Source organism: Miniopterus schreibersii (assembly GCF_964146895.1).
Source record: "Miniopterus schreibersii genome assembly, chromosome: 19".
Classification (NCBI taxonomy): domain Eukaryota; kingdom Metazoa; phylum Chordata; class Mammalia; order Chiroptera; family Miniopteridae; genus Miniopterus; species Miniopterus schreibersii.
This window is the reverse complement of record NC_138119.1, coordinates 3,175,093-3,195,505: the sequence shown is the minus strand read 5'-3', so window position 1 is coordinate 3,195,505 and position 20,413 is coordinate 3,175,093. Positions and strand designations below refer to the sequence as shown.

At 43.6% G+C, this 20,413-nt stretch overlaps 1 protein-coding gene across 5 annotated transcripts in view; it reads left to right on the top strand.

Annotated features, from left to right (window-relative positions):
• Positions 1 to 20,413, top strand: part of COL11A1 (collagen type XI alpha 1 chain) — a 131,049-nt gene that overhangs the window by 40,916 nt on the left and 69,720 nt on the right. For all 5 annotated transcript variants that reach the window (XM_081121700.1, XM_081121701.1, XM_081121702.1 and 2 more), the window contains 19 exons: positions 1,089 to 1,130; positions 2,085 to 2,147; positions 2,800 to 2,874; positions 3,931 to 4,014; positions 5,531 to 5,587; positions 7,715 to 7,768; positions 10,229 to 10,282; positions 10,393 to 10,446; positions 10,955 to 11,008; positions 12,239 to 12,292; positions 12,386 to 12,430; positions 13,669 to 13,722; positions 14,025 to 14,069; positions 14,328 to 14,381; positions 15,255 to 15,299; positions 17,524 to 17,577; positions 17,971 to 18,015; positions 19,114 to 19,167; positions 19,248 to 19,292. In XM_081121700.1, coding sequence (XP_080977826.1) covers positions 1,089 to 1,130; positions 2,085 to 2,147; positions 2,800 to 2,874; positions 3,931 to 4,014; positions 5,531 to 5,587; positions 7,715 to 7,768; positions 10,229 to 10,282; positions 10,393 to 10,446; positions 10,955 to 11,008; positions 12,239 to 12,292; positions 12,386 to 12,430; positions 13,669 to 13,722; positions 14,025 to 14,069; positions 14,328 to 14,381; positions 15,255 to 15,299; positions 17,524 to 17,577; positions 17,971 to 18,015; positions 19,114 to 19,167; positions 19,248 to 19,292 — 1,032 coding nt within the window. The remainder of the gene's footprint in view (positions 1 to 1,088; positions 1,131 to 2,084; positions 2,148 to 2,799; positions 2,875 to 3,930; positions 4,015 to 5,530; positions 5,588 to 7,714; positions 7,769 to 10,228; positions 10,283 to 10,392; positions 10,447 to 10,954; positions 11,009 to 12,238; positions 12,293 to 12,385; positions 12,431 to 13,668; positions 13,723 to 14,024; positions 14,070 to 14,327; positions 14,382 to 15,254; positions 15,300 to 17,523; positions 17,578 to 17,970; positions 18,016 to 19,113; positions 19,168 to 19,247; positions 19,293 to 20,413) is intronic.

The window sequence follows — 20,413 nt, the reverse complement described above, 5'->3', positions numbered from 1 at the left end:
TGTGCCTGGTCTAATTCTCTCATTTCACCACCGAAGAACCAGAGATTCAAAGGGTGTAATTAGCTTTCCTTGGGTTTGAATGTTTGGCGGTTGAGATATAACTAGACGTGAGCCCTTCCGGTTTCCGATCCAGTGATTTCCCCCTCCCCATTTTTTTTTTCCGAGTTATTATTTTACTTTTTTTTTTGGTCAGAGATACAAATAAGTTTCATAGCCAAACAACATCATGTCATAATATGAAGATGGTCTTTTTAAAATTCACCTCCTTACCTTCCATTAAAAAGGCTCCAATTCACTCCAGACATGATTTTTAAAAATATATTAATGTTCTTACCACTCAAGATGCTAGTAAGACGCCAACTCTTACTGGAAAGCAACTTTACTGTGGGTCTCCCTAGTGAACACCGTGGGGAAACTACTGCCTCAGAAGGAAAGTAGTGTGTACGTCTAACTACTGGCCTCACGGTCATGAACGTCGCTTCAGAGACTACAAGAACATAAACATTCAGAAGAAGGTGTGTGGGGGACACACGTTAACCACCTACGTCTAGTCTGTGAGGACGCCCCGGCTGTCCGCGCCATTACCCCACGGCCTGAGAAAGCCTGCCGCGTCTCACCAAAGCCTTTAAAAAGCGACATTTTCAGAGTGAATTCGCCCTTGTTATGAAAACTTACAACCAGCTTTTTAAATAACAAAGCAGTTTTCAGCAGTAGCATCATAACCTTTTTAGAACTGGGCCCTTTTCCCGAAATAGTGCTCCCTCCTCCGTTTCAGAGCTCGTCTCATAGTTGCCCTGGCTCTTCTGTCTGGACTTTTCTCCCCTTCCTGGAAGCACTTAGCATATTCCCCTTGTGATATTAGGGATCTGAATAGTTACTTATTTCTAATCAGCTCATAGGTTCTCTGAGGACAGGGACGACGTCTTCTGTCATGTGAATCCCCTCCTTTCCCCGTGCAAAAATGTTTGCCATTGGTTTTAGGTGGTAGGGACAGATAATTCACTTCTTACAGTGCTCTTAGGGTCAGTCAGGTAAGAGGTTCGGGCTGCATTCCCCTGGAAACGATTCTCTGTCTTTTCTTATTAAAGGGGATGCTGATCGAAGGACCCCCAGGGCCAGCCGGACCTGCGGTATGTAAATGTCTTACAGTTATTTTTGTCTTGATTTTTTTATAATCAGATACAAGATTTCTATTACATGATTGAATTGATATGTTTTAGACTAACTTGGGTATTGATTTAGAGGCAAGTATTTGTTCAGAGGACCTGGGGGCCTTGACTTGCTTTCCGACCTGGCTCCAAATGATGTTCTTTCGAGAGTAATGGAATTACATTTTATTTTAAATAATTTTGTCCCTTAAATATCTCGGCATCTAACCTCATTTTCAACCTGCTATCTGAACATTATGAAAGTGAAAAAAGAAAAAGGCCGTCGCCGTCTTTATTAAAGAGGCATAGACACATCCCCGCGAGTGGGGCTGGGACTCCCGAGGCTGTAGCTGCCCTGTCGGCCCTCGGGGCGAGCCCTTGCCAGCTGCCCCTGTCCCTCCCTCGCGAGGCTGGTGCCCCGAGGTGTGTCTTCACTCTCGGGTAGCTGTTCTGATCTGACTGTTAAGAAATCCTCTGTCCTTTGTGGCATTAATTAAACGCTCATCATCTGAAATAAGCATGCGATCCTGCTGCCTTTAAGTACTTTTACCCGTAAAAGAAAATGTGAGAATGCCTCCCAGCTAATCGATGCCTACATGGCCACTTTGTTCGCACATTTCTGAGGTCTCGCCGTGAGTCCGCCTCCCCTTCGGTAAGAACTGGGAGCCAGCCTCTGCCTCGGGGACTTGCCCTTGGCGAGGTCTCCCGTCCTGTGTCCCCCTGGACTGTCCACCTCCACCCCGAGAGCAGCGTCCCAGGGGAAGAGCTGAGGGCGCCGAGGCGGGCCGTATGCGGGCCGTCCGCAGCCCGCAGGAGCAGAAACGGCGGCCGTGCCTTCACGCGACCGCGAGCTCCCCTTGGATGCCGGTGGGACGGACTTGCCCGGGCGCCGCCGGGAGCAGGAGTCTGACTCGGACCTCGGTTATGTCTCTGCAGGGGCTTATGGGCCCTCCAGGTCTACAAGGCCCCTCGGGACCCCCTGGGGACCCTGGAGAGAGGGTAAGTGAAGGCTCCTCATAATTAAAGAAAGTAACACAGAAGAAACTTTAAAATATATTCTACAAGTTTAACATGTGTTCTTCTCACCGGGGGTAGGGGGTGGGGGGGGTTATACATTTAATGTTGTGCAACGTTTGGGTTAACTTTTCTAACTATACGTTTAAAAGTGAGAGTACAGAATGTGCATGTTTTCTATGTGATAATTGGGAAGAAAACTTTTGATATGAACCCCTTAGCTTAGATTCAGTCCCTCAATCTGAACTCAGACAAATAGGGACCTCCGGTGGGTGTCTAGCTGGAGGCTGACAGGAGTTAATAAGCCGGAATCCTGATCTGAGGATCGCAGCCTGGGTCACTCGGTCAGCCGGATCATTTATGTTAAGTCTCTCCAAACTCCTCTTGTAAAATTCCTCTCCTCCCCCTTTTTCCGTCCATCCTTGTGTAGCCAATAACTTTGTGCGTTATTAAAATAGTGCTGACCAGTGCCATGAAACGCAGCCCTTCCTAGGTGTACTTCCTAAAAGGAGGTTAACCGAGGAGCAAAGGGCAAATGCAAACGAGATCATGTAGACTTATTAAAGTTATTCAATTTCTAATAAATTAGATTATTTCATTTATTTATTCATTTTGATCATTTTATTTACTTTGCTAGGGTCCCCCAGGACGCCCTGGCCTACCGGGGGCGGATGGTCTCCCTGGTCCTCCTGGTACCATGTTAATGTTGCCGGTAGGTTTTCTCTTCCTGCTATAAAGACGACTTAATATTTTGTGAGCGTACTGACGAAACGTGTTGTTGGGCCACATTGCAGAGCAATCAACTAAAAACCATTGCACGAGGCAGAGATGCCCGAAATCAAACAGCCTTTGGAAATTACGGGACATTTTACTGAAACAGCATTCTGGCAAATGTCGATCTCTGCTTTAGAATTAAGGTTTCATTATTTGATTACACTTTTGACAACCATGCTTAGAGTTTTTTCTTAATATTCCCAGTCGTGCTTTTCCCTGGGTTGTATGATTAACATTTATTTTATATGTAAATGTAATATTAATATAGTGTTTCTCACCATAAAGACAATAGGTGATACTTTGAAAAAAAGGTATCTCTATAGTGTCATTCATCGCTCAAAACTTATTTGCTTTACCATAATGTTCGCTTTAACGTTGCCCTAGTTCTCTGGGGAAAAAATGATTTATCCATATAAATGTGATAAAATTGCAAGTAATAATTATGTAGTGAGAAATTGACTCAGGCTGCATTTTGAGATAAAATTACAAAGAAGCTTTAGAATTTGATGGAGGGACATAGGTAGGATCAGTCTTTTAGTATAATAATGTAAGAAAAGGTAAACAAAGTAAACATATCTCAAGGACGATTTCCACTGTGTCCCCAGAGAGTCTGAAAGTTTTGCTCAACAAAATAGCAATGGGCCTGTAACCACCTCTGAACTTAGTGCGTTTGGAACTTTACCGATGAGCGAGTAGCATGGGTCCCATCTGTGCAGATGAAAAATGCGTGATGGGGCTTATTAAATTACGGAATTTAAAATCGAAAAGGAGTCTCCAGTCTCTTCTACAAATGGTCAAACAAGGTCTAGAGAACTTGCGTAAAAGGCAGAAGGAGACTTTAAAAAAATAAAGAAATCTAGGTATCATGATTCCGGATGGAGTTACTTTGGACTTTCGTAAGAACTCACTCTTTTAAGTGAGTGGCTTTTATTAGTTATTAAGGCACCTACTTGGCAAAGGCTAATCCTGAGTTTCCCCCTGTGACCTCTGTTAGTTTCGGTATGGAGGCGATGGTTCCAAAGGACCCACCATCTCCGCGCAGGAAGCTCAGGCCCAGGCTATCCTTCAGCAGGCTCGGGTAAGCAGAGGGGACGCGGCGTCCCTCCCCTGGTCCTGTGTTAGACTGTGCGTGTGTGCCTGCGTCTGGAGGGTGCTGCTATTAGGGACGAAATGCTTCCTGCCGCAGAGCGTGTTGGATTTCGATGGGAAGTGCTCAGACGGTGTCTTTGGCCCAGGAGGACTGCTTTCCTTAACTGAGCATTCGGTGACAGCCTGGCACCGCCGCCACCTTAAACTGGCATGGTTGCGGGGACCCACTCTCTAAGTGATATGAGTCACTTATGTGATAGCTTTTTATTTATTATCATAAATTTGTGAGTGTATAAAATATCTGAAAACCTAAGTTTAAATTCATTATCAACATTTGTTTACGTATCTACTAAGTCTGTCCATCTAGAAAGATGCCGCTGTTTGGTGACATCATGTGTAAAGGCAATGAAAAATTTAAGTATTTGTTTACTAGGCCTTGGCATAAACAAATATAAAAATATTTAAAATAATTTATTAATGATTCCTACAGTTTAACTTGTAAATTCTATTACTTTGAACAAATTTAAGGTAACCATTTGAGCTTAAATATTTTATGAGGCCACTGAATGCCTCATTTTATTAGTCCTTTTAGCAAGCATTATAATTCCAATTTTTCAGATATTTAATCTCAAGGATTAAGAAGTATATTGTCAAAAATCTCATGGTGAGTCAGTAGTGAAACTTTGGAGATCCTACTGTTTTCATCTCGTGCACTCTTCTAATACGTTTTTACATATTATTTCTATGGCTGTATTATTTTTGATATCTGTTTGGATAATCTAAGTATTCACCTTTGGAATCACTAATATTAAAAAATCGCACACCATGCTCATGTAACATCTATCAGATATTTATCTTTTGTCCTCCACTTGTTTCAGCTTTCCAAGTATGCTAATTTCACATTTCTAATTCTCAGTATCAGTAATGCATGCAATTAGCCTCCCATGCCTATGATTTCACAGAATAAATGTATTTTTCTATATAGCGTCACATTTGAGATTTGTCAAAAGAAGTGTATTGCCGTAACACTTTCTGATCAATTTTGCATTTTGCCGTCTGGCTTTCATTCTCATTGTCTTTCCTAAAGTACTGCCAGGAAATTTTTACTTAAAGAACCTCAACTTGTTCACCTCTGAACGTATTTTCACCGAGTTTTGCACCTACGCATTTAAGAGAGGTCTATACATTATTCTGAAGTACACTTCAGAATAGAAAAATGTCAGATACTGGATTTCTCATTCTAAAATCTATTTTAAGCTTTTTTATTGAAGAAGTCTTAATAATATGTGGTACCAGGTTGTATATGTTACAACAGCTTGGAAAATGTCTGATACCGATGTGGGCCATTCTAGAAGCGTGCCGTTCTTCGGCCACCACACTCCTGGCGCGTAGCTCTTACCTGTGCTGATCGCCTGTCACGTAAGGGTCGCCTGTGCGAGTGACTACTGTGGTTGGACCCGCTAGCCCAGCAGAACATTCCTAAGCCGACGTATTTTATTTTCTAGATCGCGCTGAGGGGTCCCCCTGGCCCAATGGGTCTGACCGGAAGACCAGGTCCTGTGGTAGGTTACCCAATAAGAAATGTGCTTTATGAATGGGGGGGCCGAAGAGTTACCTGTGCGTTTCATTAAAAGTAGAAGTTCTTGGGCCCTGAACATGAGACTCTGATGATGTAGGTTCAGGGTTGGAAACGGCAAATTATATTTTCAAAGAGTTCACCACGCTGATTCTTATGGTCAAGTGTTTGGGAAACACTGACATATGTTACTTTAAAAAATATTAGTCTAGGATCTAACACTGTATTTTCCAAAGGAATTTTCCTATTTATCACCCAGACAAACACAAGCCTCGTGAGAGGATCTGTAGAGGCTAAGGGCCATGGTGAGCAGACCCAGTAAAAGCAGATAAAATTAGCATTTTCAGTTTCACCAAACAGTCAGGAAGGGTCACATCACGTGGGCAAACGGAAAATATTAACAACCGTATGCGCATTCTCAATGTTACCTCCAAGATTCATTTTAATCTTAAATCTTTGCTATGGAAAGCATTAGGCTCCTTGAACATTAAAGGTAAGAACTGAGAGAGAGAAAAGTCATATTGTTTCTTTTCACCATTGTCTCTTCTCTTATCCTTTGCTCCCAAACATCAAATTATTACAAACTTTCAAAAGTCTGTTAATGCCAGAGTCCAAAAAATTTTTATACATTAACAATTTAAAAGGAAATGAAGTCTACATCAGTATTTTAAGACAAATATGTAAAGTCTTCCAATGAAAAATTTCTTTATTGTTTTTTTCCAGTTGCTTTTATAGACACATGGAGGCCTACATTATAAAATATGCAGGAAACGTAGACAGTGGTTCCCCCTCTCCCCCGCTCTGTTACTCTCAATTATTGCACGACAATTTTTAGAATAAGTGTTTGGGCAAAGTAATTATGGTCTGTTGAGTCGGCAGTGCTTATATACAGAGCATATAATGCAGCAAATTAATTAAAAATAAATGGACTGCCCTAGCCTTCAATTCAGTGATTAATGCCCAGGTTTAATGGAGAACCCCTGTTTTCCTCTCGAAGACATTTGGTTGCAAGGATTCTTAATTAGAAGCGTGAAAGTCATCGTTTCTGCCATTTTCAAGGTTAACCTGTTCATGCTCTTGACTTGCGTGTTTCTCGGGAGTCACATCAATAGTTGTTTTACTTGGGAGCCGCCAGGAGGCGGTAGAGAGCCGAGGTTTCGAGGCACAGTGTTCGCCTTCCTGGGCTTGGGTCCACTGCGCTGTTTAATTGAATGTGCATTTGATTTCAATGAGCCCTGCTCTTCTTAAACACACAAAGTACATTTCTGTGGGATGAAGGGACCGCTATCGCCGCGCTCAGTGTTAATGTCCTGGATCTTTCAGGGGGATGGATGACCTAGTGTTGACTGTGTATTTCATTCTTTATTGATTTGACCTTGTCTCCCACGATTGGGGCGAAACCACCGAGCACCCTGCAGCCTCTCCCAGGAGCGGTGCTTTGACTTCGCGGCGCGGGGGGTCCTCAGCACAGGGCCCAGGGGTGCTTTTAGGAGGAGCGCCCGCGCGTATTTATGTTTGAGACTCACAGGACCTTTATCAAATGACTTTTTTTCCCAGTCCACGTGCCCGGTTGTTGCTCTTTTGGCGTTACATAAATGTTTGTAAGGGGGTTGTCAAAAGGACTTATTCTCGAAGGAAAGACACAGACCGACCTGGGGAAAATCGATCTGACATTATTCCGCGACAACTGCAACGAGAGCAGTAGCTTCTGCTCTCGACGCCTCGCTGCTGGAGGACGCGGCGTCTGACGGCGTCCGAGTGGGAGCCAGGGCATTCGGCGCACGCCGGGCGCGGGCCGAGCGCGAGCGATCAACTCTGTCATCCGAAGTGCCCTGATGGCACACGCTGAAGACAGCTGCAGTGTCATTTCACGAAATTGACGTCTGCATAGTTATACGTAAAATAGTCTTTTCAGTGGCGAGCACACTGGATACGAAGTCTGAGGGGAGATGCGTTTCCATCAAAGGACTTGTGTATTGTGTTAATAAAATCGTACTAACTGGGTGAAGTAAATTTTGAGTAACGTTTAGTTATTTGAGGTGACAATGGTGGGGTAAGAGTGGTTTGGAAATGGCTTAATTAAGTGATTTTTTTCTCGCTTTTTTCTCTACAGGGGGGACCTGGTTCGTCAGGGGCCAAAGGTGAGAGCGGTGACCCAGGTCCTCAGGTAAAAATAATTTATGTCACTTATATGATTTTTGACTTTTTTTCTCAAGTAGGATGACTGAAGTATCTGCCACGTGTTTTACTGACATTACCTCTTCGCTCACATCAACTCGTTTCGCTGGAAAATCCTCAGTGGCCAGTTGACTGCCAATGACTTGATTAACTTCAGTGATATTAAAAGAAGATAAACCAGGATGGGAAAAGGCTTAATAGCATTAGCCCTTCCGAATGTTAAATTGGTTTGGGATCGTACAAAGCAGAGCAGAACTATTACAATTTTATTTACAGTGGCCCTGCCTCCAGCCCAAGATGTTTGCTGTGGAGAGTAAATCGAGCATATTCTCTCAGAGAGGATATTTAACACCCGTAAGAGAAGCTAACTTCACACCCTCTGTAGAGCTGAAGCAATTCAGAGAAATTCAGGATATCTGAGCTGAGAATTTTAAAAGCTCTTAGAGTACACTTATACGATGCCAAATTAAAAATGTCATTTCTTTAATGATAACAAATAAATAGAGCCATTCAATATATGCACCTTATGAAATTTATTCTATAAAAACAGAAAAACAAAATGTGATATATTTTTTTAAATGCATTCATTTTTTTTAAAAATGCTTCTTAATATACCCAATAAATATAAATTCAGGTCGGGGTGCAGGAGCTCTCAAGCGGCCATCCACTAATTTGTTTTCTTCTTTTTAAATGAATTTCATTTACAAAATAGTGTAAGGTTACACTGAATTTTAGCACCCATAATCTCCTTCGTAGTCGCCACCGCAGTCATCGAGACTGTGACCCCCAGATGCCTGGGTGCCACCACTGTGCAGTCACGTGCCCTCGCGCCCGGCCCCTGCCCGTCGGGTGGGTGCTGTGGCCCCGGCTGCCTCCTGCCAGCCTGCCCTGTGCGTGACGCCGCCCGCGGTCTGACCCGACTCGGCGGCTTTCCCTCGGCGTGTCCGCGGTCCAGTCCTTTCTGTCGCCCAGCAGTGCCCCCTGTGTGGGTGCGGCGCAGTTTACTTACTTTGCAATGGGGGGAAAATCAAAGGAAACTGAGAAGGCCACCTGGGGGACTCAGGTGGCAGCTCCGCTCTGCGGCTTGGCTGACACCACCGAAAAGGACGGAGAGCTGCGTAAAAACGTCGAAAGGACGCTGCAGGAAAATCTAAGGAATTTAGTCTTTTGTAAAGTTGAAGAACTTTTTGGCCAAACTCAGCTCTTTAAAAAATAGATGAATCTGAAAGTGTACCGCAGTAGTTTTCGTGGATTTTGTAGTTTTTTCTCGACTTCTTAATTCCAAAGCGATGCACTATCAAATGATCACTTTCATTAAAAACGAACAAGATTTATCCTGTTATTAATTCCTCCTCCCTTTCGGCTGGGACACAGAGTAGAGTCCTCTCACTACCATAATTTTTTCAAGCTATATTCTTTTAACCTCTAAGTATTAGACAGCCTTAATTTTATAATTTCTATAATCAGTATTGTAGAGTGATCCTAAAATTATTTGTACTTTCAAATGTGTGCTACATTTTCCACCACATTCATTACAGGCATACTGTTTAAGTTAATTCTAAAAATTTAAAGTTAATTAAATATAAAGGCCTATATAATATTTATACCGGAACTGCATTTGATCTATCATTAGCCGTGTAATTTTATTTTTAAAAACGTGTATAATCTCCACAGGAGACCTTATATGTAGGTAAAGCACTGTAGTGTGCTGACTGAGGAGAGCAACGCGCTGAGCTTCTCCTGCCCTTCCTCTGGCACGCACGGTGCCAGCCGGTAGCTGGCATTGGGGGCTGCTGGCCCATCTTCCTCACCCTCCCGCATCCTGTAGATGACTGAGAAACCGTGTTCTGGGCAGTGTAATGCAGAAAAAAAACAGATTTAGTCCAAAGCTGCAACAGTTAATTCAGTGGGAGCGTCAACTGTGAAAAAAGGCAATTATAATCCAGTATGATAAATGAAATAAAAGAATAAATATCTAAGAGAGAATCTCAAAAAAACGAAGGTAAAGTTGAAGGGAAGGGGTTGGAAAGAGAAGAGGAATGAAATGCGTGGGTGAAGAATGCTCTTAGTCAAGGGAAATATAAAGTCCTCGGGTTTGAGAATAAAATGAATAATTGAGGATTTCTTAAAGTTCAAATTTTACTGTGTTCCCTTTGTTTAAATGAAGGTGCATGTCTATATAAACTTAATAAAATAATATGACTCTTTTTTTGCAAGAAGCCATTTAGAAAAACTGATTCCCTTCTGCTTTATCTGGACTTTCACATAAGAAATGATTTTCGTGTGTTAGAATGACTAAGGTATAAAATAAAGGGGAAAAGATATCAATTAAAAAATTATTAAGGTGAAGTTGAGTGGATATAAAGTCCTAAAACCATGTCTCTCAATGTGATTGAGTTTATCGGCCAGGGATTTTATGAAATGGATTCATTACGATGTTTTGATATAGGGTCCTCGAGGTGTCCAAGGTCCCCCTGGTCCAACGGGAAAACCCGGAAAAAGGGTATGTTGGCTTTCTTGTGTATTCCAAGGGCATCGGAAATCATCAGGTCCTTTGTTTCCTCGGTGCTAGTAGGAAGCCCTTTTGCTTAGTTATGTTCTTGGCCTTATCAGGGTCGTCCAGGTGCTGACGGAGGAAGAGGAATGCCGGGAGAGCCTGGGGCAAAGGTCAGGAGCTCAGATGTTTGCATGTTCAGATCCTGTATGTCAGTTCACCCCTCAGATTTCTATATTTTAAAATAAAGTTTCTTGATATGAAAGAATATTTCACATTCAAGTTACACTACAGAATTAGACTGGAAATGTGATGGTGACAATGGTGATGGTGATGGTGATGATGATGGTGGTGATGATGATAGTGGTGATGGTGATGATGATAGTGATGATGGTGATGGTGGTGATGGTGGTGGTGGTGATGATGATACTGGTGGTGATGGTTATGGTGGTGATGATGGTGGTGGTGATGATGCTGGTGATGGTGATGATGATAGTGATGATGATGGTGATGGTGGTGGTGGTGATGATGATACTGGTGGTGATGGTTATGGTGGTGATGATGGTGGTGGTGATGATGCTGGTGATGATGGTGGCGATGGTTATGGTGGTGGTTATGATGGTGGTGTTGATGGTGATTATGATGATGACGATGATGATGTTGATAATGATGACTTTACAGGGGGATCGAGGATTTGACGGACTTCCAGGTCTGCCAGGTGACAAAGGTCACAGGGTGAGATATACTATTCTGTTACTTTTTATACAGAGATAATACAAGAATATTAGGAAATATTTTAGAATTGTTACACTCTAGGAAATTAGAAGAAAATTAAATATTTGTAAATCCAGCTAAGAAATCATGACACCTCCTAGATACTTATAAAGATAAGTAGAATTACATATGCAATATTAATATAAGTTCTTTAATTGTTTTTAGACTTTACTCATTTTATGCAATCATAAAATGATTGAGGTGCAATTTTTATGTACATGTATATGGAAAATATAATTATAGAGCTGTAGAGATTTAATATTGCCTCTATTTTTTATAATTGTGTCAATTTTTGTTTTGGCCTTACATTTTCCATTTGTAGAAATATACTCAAAAGAAGACATCTGTAGACAATCTGTGACTAGTATAACAATATACTGGACACCCTTGTATTATACTAAATGAGGTGGTTCTGGTAGACAGAGACACACAAGGTATTTCTTTGTTATAATATTACCTTGCAATCCACTGCAAGAGCTTATCATTGGCTAAGGCTAAATAAACCACCACTGTGATCGGCAATCCAGTAGATATTTTTTAGTGGGAAATCAGGCAGAGGCAGTCTCTCAAAAAATGATCGGTTTTGGATCTTTACATATTTCTTCTCCAGAAATTAATAAGGAAGGTAGGACAACCCTTAGGTAAATTGGAGGATATATAGTTTTAAAAAAGGAAAGAAAGAAAATGATGTCTAGCAAGATCCTTAGTGAACGCATAGCACATGTCAATAGAAATCTATAATTCTCTATATAACTTAAAAATATAACTTAAATATATAATTTAAAAATATCCAAAATCCTTTTCGTCTTCTGGAGTTGTGCTGATTTAATATGAATTATTTCAGAAGCAGAAACAAATCTAAATTAAAAATCACCAAAGCGTATCCATGTTTGAAACAATCTTCAGCAAAATAATACTTTAATGGTTTACCTCATAATAATTCGATGTCTGGCAGTTATTTGGGATGTTAATTTAAACCTTTTTGTTCTGCAAATGAAGGGGACATTTTCCCAGCCTGCCAGTGTGATGCCAGTTAATGTAAAATTGCGACTTGGCTGCGGAGGGTCCGGAGGCGGGCGGACGAAGCGCAGGCTTTCCTGCCGCGCGTCCTGTTCTGCCTGGAAGGCGAGCTGCGGGGGCTTCCGATCCCGCTTGGCCCGCACCCTGACCGTGTTTGCGTTTACTTGATAGGGCGAACGGGGCCCCCAGGGTCCTCCCGGTTCTCCTGGTGAGGATGGAATGAGGGTAAGTTAAACTGCACTTGAAAACGTTTAAGCTCGAAGCCCGAGGACGAAGGCGTGTCGGCGCGCCCGTCTCACTGTTCATTCCCGACGGCAGGGAGAAGACGGCGAGATTGGACCCAGGGGCCTGCCAGGTGAAGCTGTAAGCAACGCTCTTTCTTTCTAAATGGTACCGCTTTGCGGGCGCAGCGGCGGGGCCGCACGAGAGAGTCGCCAGTGCACTCGGGTGGCTGCGGCGGCCTCGCCTAGGTAACCGGGCAGCTGGCATGCGGGCGACGTTAAAGGCCGCGTCGAGCCTTCCTGTTCGAAAGCCTTAGACCCTCGAGGCGCGAGGAACGTAAAAAATTACCCTCTTGTCAGCCGGAGAACCTTAGCTAGTTTTTGTGGCTGTTTCTTTGTTTTGTTCCAATTTTTTATATCAGCAATAGCTCCAGAATCTGTTCGCGTATTTAGGATAAATGAAGCTTATTACGAGAAACAAACAAACAAACAAAGAAATGCTCAGCATGCCAGATGAAAGAATAAAGTGCGCTCGGTTCTGTCTGCGTCCCCTGAATGTTACGGGTGAGAAAACCGAACTGGGAAGGTGTCCCTGCAGCTGGTTAGTCGCAGCACCAGCCTGGAAGGGGCCTCCCGACCTCCGGAAGGCGCACCTCTGTGTGAGCCTAAGGAGATGACGCGACTCCTGCTCCGCAAGGGCCGGGGAGGGAAAACGCTCTTATCTCCTGCTCTACCTGGGCGTCTGCGCAGAAACACCTGCCGCCTTACAGAGCCGTCGACTCACAGGCGTCACAGCTCAGGCACATCCGAGAAACCGTGAACTACTGTGCTGACTTCTCTAAAGAAGGGGGACAGAAGATGAGGCAGACGGACTGCGATTAAACAGAAATAATGGTTAATGGTTTCTGTAACCTCACACAGTCACCCAGGTGTTTCTTTCCCTCAGTGAATATTCTCTCAAGATGGAACTAACCCAAGTGTAAAACACAGGACCCTTCTATTTGTGCAGCAGAAAAATAAGATTCAATGAGATTCTGTGCTGCCATTTCCAATCAGAGACGACCCAAAAGTGACATATTTAAAGTATTAAGCCATTTCTTATTTTAAAACTCTCCCAAGTGAGTCATTCGGAAATGCACGGAATCAAAGATACGCAGTCAGTCTCTGTAGCAAAGCCTCGCGTGGTCCATGCTGGCCGCCTGGTCGGTAGAAACTCTGGAAAATAGCTGCATAAGACGGTATTTCAAACCCCGCTCCCAGGGTGTTCAGCGAGGCCGCGCGGGCATCTTGACTCTCAGCCCTCCCCTAAAACCTCTAGAGCACGGGGCGTGTTCTGAGGGCCTTTCTTACGGATATGCGTCTGTGTCTGTTCCCTTCCAGGGCCCCCGAGGTTTGCTGGGACCCAGGGGCACCCCGGGACCCACCGGGCAGCCCGTGAGTATCGCTGGGGGGGGGCTTTCCAGGGACGCCTGCTGGAGGCCAGGCTGGGGCCCTCCCGCGGTGCGCCCCTGGCCCTGGTTCCTCCCGAGTTCCCAGCGCAGCGGGACACGCTGCGGGTCTCCGGGAGCCCAGGCGGGCCGAGGGCACGTCTTCCCTCCCTCCCGCTCTCCGTGGACCCCGCACGACTGTTCGTCTCCCTGGGCTCCTGGGGGCCACGCCGTTTCACAGTCTTCTTGGTGGCCTGTGGCAGCTCCTAAGCTTATAAATACCCACACCTACTTTTTTCTTCGTTGAAGGGCATCGCAGGTATAGACGGCCCCCAAGGACCAAAAGGCAACATGGTAGGTGGAAAATACCCTTAACGGGACTCGTTTCTACAAAACCTGGGGACTGAGAAGCTCCTGTTGTTGCTAGGCCTGAAAGAAGGATTTCTTACGACATTTGCTAAGTCCATTAGCTTCTGCTGGCAGTAATATTTTGCAAGATTTTCCAGACTGTCTATAGGGGGAATTGATGTGGGGACTGTTTTTCAACTGAGAAGAAAAAAAACCTGTTATGCGAAATCGCTCTGTTAAAGACTCTGTATTTTCCTACCGCAGGGTCCCCAAGGGGAGCCAGGACCTCCAGGTCAGCAAGGGAATCCAGGGCCTCAGGTGAGTCGGAGCTGTCGCAGCTCCTTTGAGGTCATGGGGCAGGGAGGTATCTTTTTATGAGAAAATGGACAGTCTCAAAATTTTCTGCATAGAGCTAAAAACGATTGCAATGTGAGAGTATGAAGATAATTCTTTTTCTCCCCTTAAAAAAAAAACACAAAAAAAAACTTGAGCAGAGGGGAGGAGGCTTGGGGGACTGGGTGAAAAAGGTGAAGGGATTAAGTTCAAAATAGTCATGGTAAAGTCCAGCACAGGGAATATATATAGTCAATAATATTGTGATAACTACGGGGTGTCCCCCAAAAATATATACATGCTTTAACAGCTGACAGCTCAATTTTGAAAAAGAAATGTATTTTAATAAACTCTGCCTTTATAATTATTCGAAGTCTGTGTATATATTTTTGGGGACACTATATGTATGGGGCCAGATGGGTACTGAAATATCAGGGGGAACACTTTGTAAAGTGTGTATGAATATCTAGCCACTAAGCTGTACACCAGAAACTAATATAAAATAATATTGAATGTAAACTGTAATTGAAAAAAAATTTTAAAAAAACCAAAACCTTGAGCAAATGTGCAGAGGTCTCTCTCTTGCAAGAGAAAACGAGCCCTTGGGTGCGGATGGAAAGCCAGGAGATCAGCCACTCCTGCGGGAGGGTCTGAACAGGATCGCATTGTAGCCCCCCGGCCAAAACAGGAGCCGTGTGAACCTGCTCAGAGCCTTCCCGAACTTTCCTGGAAATGCAGGGGATAGATACAGAGGCTCACAACTCATTTCATGTGAAACGGGGCTAACAGCTCACTGTCCTACAAAGCGCACTCCTGCGATGTGGTTCCTGACGGATGAAATGCCTTCTCTTGACACAGGGTCTTCCCGGCCCACAAGGTCCAATCGGCCCTCCCGGTGAAAAAGTGAGTTTCTCTGCTGTTCGGGGGGTGCCTGGCGAACAGTCTGCGTTGTCCGCCTTGGGCAGGTGTTTTTGATAAGATACGTCGAGGGCTCAGCCATAAGGAACTGATCTGGGGCTTAACCAGGAGAGCAGAGAGGGAGAAGTCACTTGGGCATCCCTGGGCTGACAGTGACAAACTCTCAGCTCCCATTTGGACAGCTTCCAGATGCGGCATTCGCAGCTTTATTAATCTCAGAAGGGTGCTGGTGGGAGTCAGGGCTCGCTCGCTCTCTCTGGTTCTCCTTTCCTTTGTCATTACTTAAAAAATGTAATTAGGCTTGCTGGTGACAAAGGGCTGATGGCAAGATCTGATTAAGGGAAAACTGTGAAGTTATCACTGCCATCATTTCTTATACAGCAATGACAGATGATGTTCTTGCTAATAACCCGGTGTCTGGATCAAAACAAGAATGAATCTTTAATTACAATGATGTCTTTTTTCTTCTGATCTCCTCTGCTAGATTTCCTAAGTGTTATTTCCATTCCCTGTAGTTACAGCACAGTGTCAGCTGGTCTTTCTCATGCCTTTCTTTCCTTAGTTTTTTTTTTATTCCTATGAACATATAATTAAAAAATAATAATAGCTTTAATGGCAGTGTAATCTCATACTGTAAGATTCATTCATTTTAAATGTACAAGTCAATGATTTTTGGTAAATATACAGAATTATGCCACAACCAATTTTTTAAATTGATTTTAGAGAGAGAAAAGATAGATGACGACAGATAGATAGACAGACAGATAGATGACAGATTTGTTGTTCCACTGACTGATGCAGTCGTTGGTTGATTCTTGTATGTGCCCTGGCCAGGGATTGAACCCTCAGCCTTGGTGTATCGGGACAATGCTTTAACCAGATGAGCTCCCTGGCCAGGGCCAGTACAAGAGTTTTAATGTCTGCCGTGTACCCTTAAATGTGCAGCGACAAGGCGTTCGCGCAGGACTGCCCCGCGGTCACTGTCACGGAAACGCCGCATCTGCTGACAGTAATAATTAATGGCATAGTTCTGCATTAGGCCTCTGCATTTTGTTTTTAAGAAATAAGACCATTGTCTTCACAGCACCGCATCACTTCAGCGATAGTCAAAACACTGCCGTTACGGTGTTTTACCCAGTTCTCGGTCACCTTTGATGACTAGCCTGCCTGGGACTTGGCGGAGTGGCGGAGGGGCCTGCAACTTTTCAGCCCTTTAAATGAGACGCAGCTAATCTCAGTTATAAAATCTGAATTGTTCAAGTTAAAGGTTATCGTTAACTTTCTGTTGTCTCATAGAGATTTAAGTAGGGTCTTGTAAACTCTCTACTCTCAGTCGAAGCCTGTGGTTTTCCTCAGCACTCTGAGAATGGAAACCCCCTCGGCACGTCCACAGCCTAGGGTTGCTGCTGGATTCTTGCCCTTTTAATTGTCTCTAAATCCTACTTTATGACTTGACCAGTAAGCAGCAGTGGCCTGGGCCCGAGGGACTGGCTGAAGCTCATCATTCTCAGCAGAATGCCTGTGTTCCCCCCAAGAAAGGGTCGGCTGTTGGGCCAGTCATTCCGACCATGTTCCAGCCTTAGCAATGGTCAAGCTCAATGCGATCTAAGACCCTCTGTGGTTCCACAGGGATTAGCCTGTCGAAGAAATAGTTCTGTTACTATTTGTTTGCTGAACATTAGGTGATGTCATTTTTACATTGAAATAGTAGATTTATTTTTCATCATGTCCTATGAATAACTGTCACGTTATAACTGATATTTCTTAAACTACGTTAATAATTACTGATGTTTCATCAGTGTTACTCTGTAATTATTTGGATCAGCACAATATTGTCCATGGATCTCTCCAATGTTTGCCTCCTCTAGGATATAAATTGATGTATTTCTGACCTATATTGTTTTCTCTTTTATACTTGAAACTCTAGTTTATTGTGGTATGCAAAAGCTCATCTGCTAATTAAAAAAGATACAAAAAGCAGGCCAAAAATTAGCATGTTTTTGACATGTGTTGAATGTGATTTTATTTATCTCTCTATACCATCTCTTCTACTTTATATGTTGAAAAGTATCTGCATGGTTGTGGTTTATATATAAAAACCAGCGACTCAAGTTAAGGATTTTATTAGTAGTAGATTCCTATGTACAAAGTCAGACTCTGCATTATTTTCATTTTCCCAGCTAAACATTCTTTCTCTCTGTTTGGTCAGGGACCCCAAGGCAAACCGGGGCTCGCCGGCCTTCCTGGTGCTGATGGGCCCCCTGTGAGTAACGGTTACCCGGTCCTGAAATGCCCGCCTTCTCTTCAGAAATAGATTTTGCATGCGCTTCTAAAGTGGCCTTATGAATTCGTGGTAAAAGCACCCAGCCGGTGATTAAGCACTGAGCTCTGAAGCCCCTGTCGTCACGTCGCTTCCCAGCGCGGCCCCCCGAGGGCCCCCGGCCCCGTCCCGCGCCCTCCCGGCGCCCTGCCCTCCCCGGGACGCCCATGCCCACCCGCTCCCTTTCCACGGTGCATGCTTCCGACGCAAAATGTGCCCTTGGTTTTGAAACAGAAGGAGTAAGACCTCAGTATTTTGGAAAAAAGCAATATTTAGTCGTATTATAAACGGCCATTGATAATGCATCTGACCAGTGTATGTTTTTGCTAAACACAGGGTCATCCTGGAAAAGAAGGCCAGTCCGGAGACAAGGGCGCGCTGGTAGGTCACCAAGTGCCCCCTGCAGCGGCCCTCCCCTTGCCTCCTGGGGACGTGCCCCCCCCCACCTGTGTGACCGTGACTCCTCCAGCTTCGCTAGGAGACAGGCCGATCGGAACAGAAGGAGCAGGCGCTAAGTCCCTCCTGCGAACGGGTCTTCACTTTCAGAAGAACGTTTGCTACCACTCAAACATGTCGTGTTCCTAGGCTTGTATTTTTATTTTTTGTTTAGGATAAAATGAACAGATGTATAGTAGGTCACTTTTAATTTTGTATTAGCGGTTCTGTTAGACTGCATTTCCTGCCTTTTAAAAAATATTCACGTGATCAGAAATAAATCCACATTCTGCATTACAGTATATGTGGAATAAATGACCATGAATTATGGTAATGAAATTAGGCCAGAACTACTGAACATCCTTAAACTGTTCATGCCACTCAAACTTTATCTTCACCTATTACTTTCCGGTAACCCTGAAAGAGGAGGAGATTGAATTGTAAGAGCAGCAGTTACCAAAATACCTAAACAGAAGCTTATTTAAATGTTAATACTACTTTGCATTGTAGTAGCAGGGGTAGGATCACTTTTATTAGAGTGGTTAGTTTTGGATTATTATTAAGATATTCGGCATTCCTGCAGGACTTGCGTAGCACATATGACATATTATTTCCTTTACGTAGACCAGTGGCGTGAAACCAGCGGTGGAAACTACGTCATTTTGATCATATTTAGTGATGTGAATGCTAGAAATTATTGATCTTCTTGGTTAATCTGTAACTGTCCGTTGCAGACATTGAGGACATCCGATTTGCTCAGGTTTAGAATATTAGTTATTAATTGTATAATATTTATGGTGCTTTACACATTCACAATATCTTATTTTCAGCATGAGTATCTGATATGAGAAGTTTGGAATAAGTAGGGCTAGTCACATGGCTCGTTGATCACACCTGACTTCAGAAACAAACCATAAACTGCCCACGAAATCTTTGCCAATGGTAGAAAAATAGCACATTCTCGTAGATTGTTTGGTAGAACGATCCTGCTCCTAAGCAGCTTTTCGAACGTGTTCTGTATTTAATTGCAATGGTCTGTTTTAGGGCCCGCCCGGTCCGCAGGGTCCCATTGGCTACCCCGGTCCCAGAGGAGTGAAGGTAAGTGCTATTCTATTGCCCATTGTTTAAGTTCAATGGAAAATATTCTAGTCACTGAGCCTTTCTAATTTATTCCGTAGGGAGCGGATGGTGTCAGAGGCCTCAAGGGCTCTAAAGGGGAAAAGGTAAGTGATAATTCCCTTAGGTTTTAATCACTGTGTATCCAGGATATTAAAATGTAAACTCATTTAAGATATTCTGTTTGCCAAATATATTGTGATTCCTCATAGCCCAGACAATGCAAATATACTTTTGTACTTTGTATCCTGAAAACTTGAAAGCGAATATATTCTTTTAACCTGGAGTGCGGACTAAATTATAGAACAGAAACAAGGCACGTTGTAAAGAGAATGAGTCCTGCACCCCTTTTTCTTACATGTATCCCGGTTTTCTAAATCGTAAGGCTGGCCTTTAGGGAACTCATTTTCTGCGGGAGTTGTGCAATATCCAGGTGTATGCACAGGGGAGGAGTGTTTATTCCCCTCTTTTCTCGACTAAAATCCCCCAAATTCAAAAATTGAAACTCAGTGCAAAACAGGAAAGTCAGAAGCACCACGTATCAGCTGGGGGAAGAGGGAGTCTTCCCGTGTGATACTGGTGCATAGCACAAGTATGGCTGAGAGGGAAATAAAGATTAAAACCGGGAGGAATTAAAGATTAAGTATTAATGAGAAGGAAATAAAGACTGAAGATTAAAACCGGGCAGGTGGATGAAAGAATGTGGAATCTTTTATAGAGCATTTACGGTTGAATCGTCTTTAGATGAAGAACCGAAAATTTTAAAATAGAAATGTTATATACGTTTGGAGCCTCCAAATCATTCAGCATTTATGTCGCAACTGAATGACATTACTCAGAATCAGTACTGAGTTGCCCTCCTATAATGGTATGTCCTAAAAATCAGGGTTTCTTATAAAATGTTGGTAGATTTGGTGAGAAATATATGGAATGTCAATGTTGAGCGCAAGGTCACTGTCTGCTCCCTTAGTCATAATTTTTTCAAAAGCACTTGGAGTCAGTTTGATACCAGCAAGGAATAGGTTCCGAGAGACGGACTGATTGCGTCCATTATAATTTAGTTTTCTGAGAAAAATTTTTTAGAAAAGGCACCATACTGAGGTGCTGTCAGCGAGTGCAACCGAGTGGTCGGTTCCACGGTCTGAAAAGCGCCCTGCGCTTGACATTCACTCGGCTGCGTGGATTTGAACCCCAACCGCGTGCGTCACCCCCGGGGACGTTCAGGAGA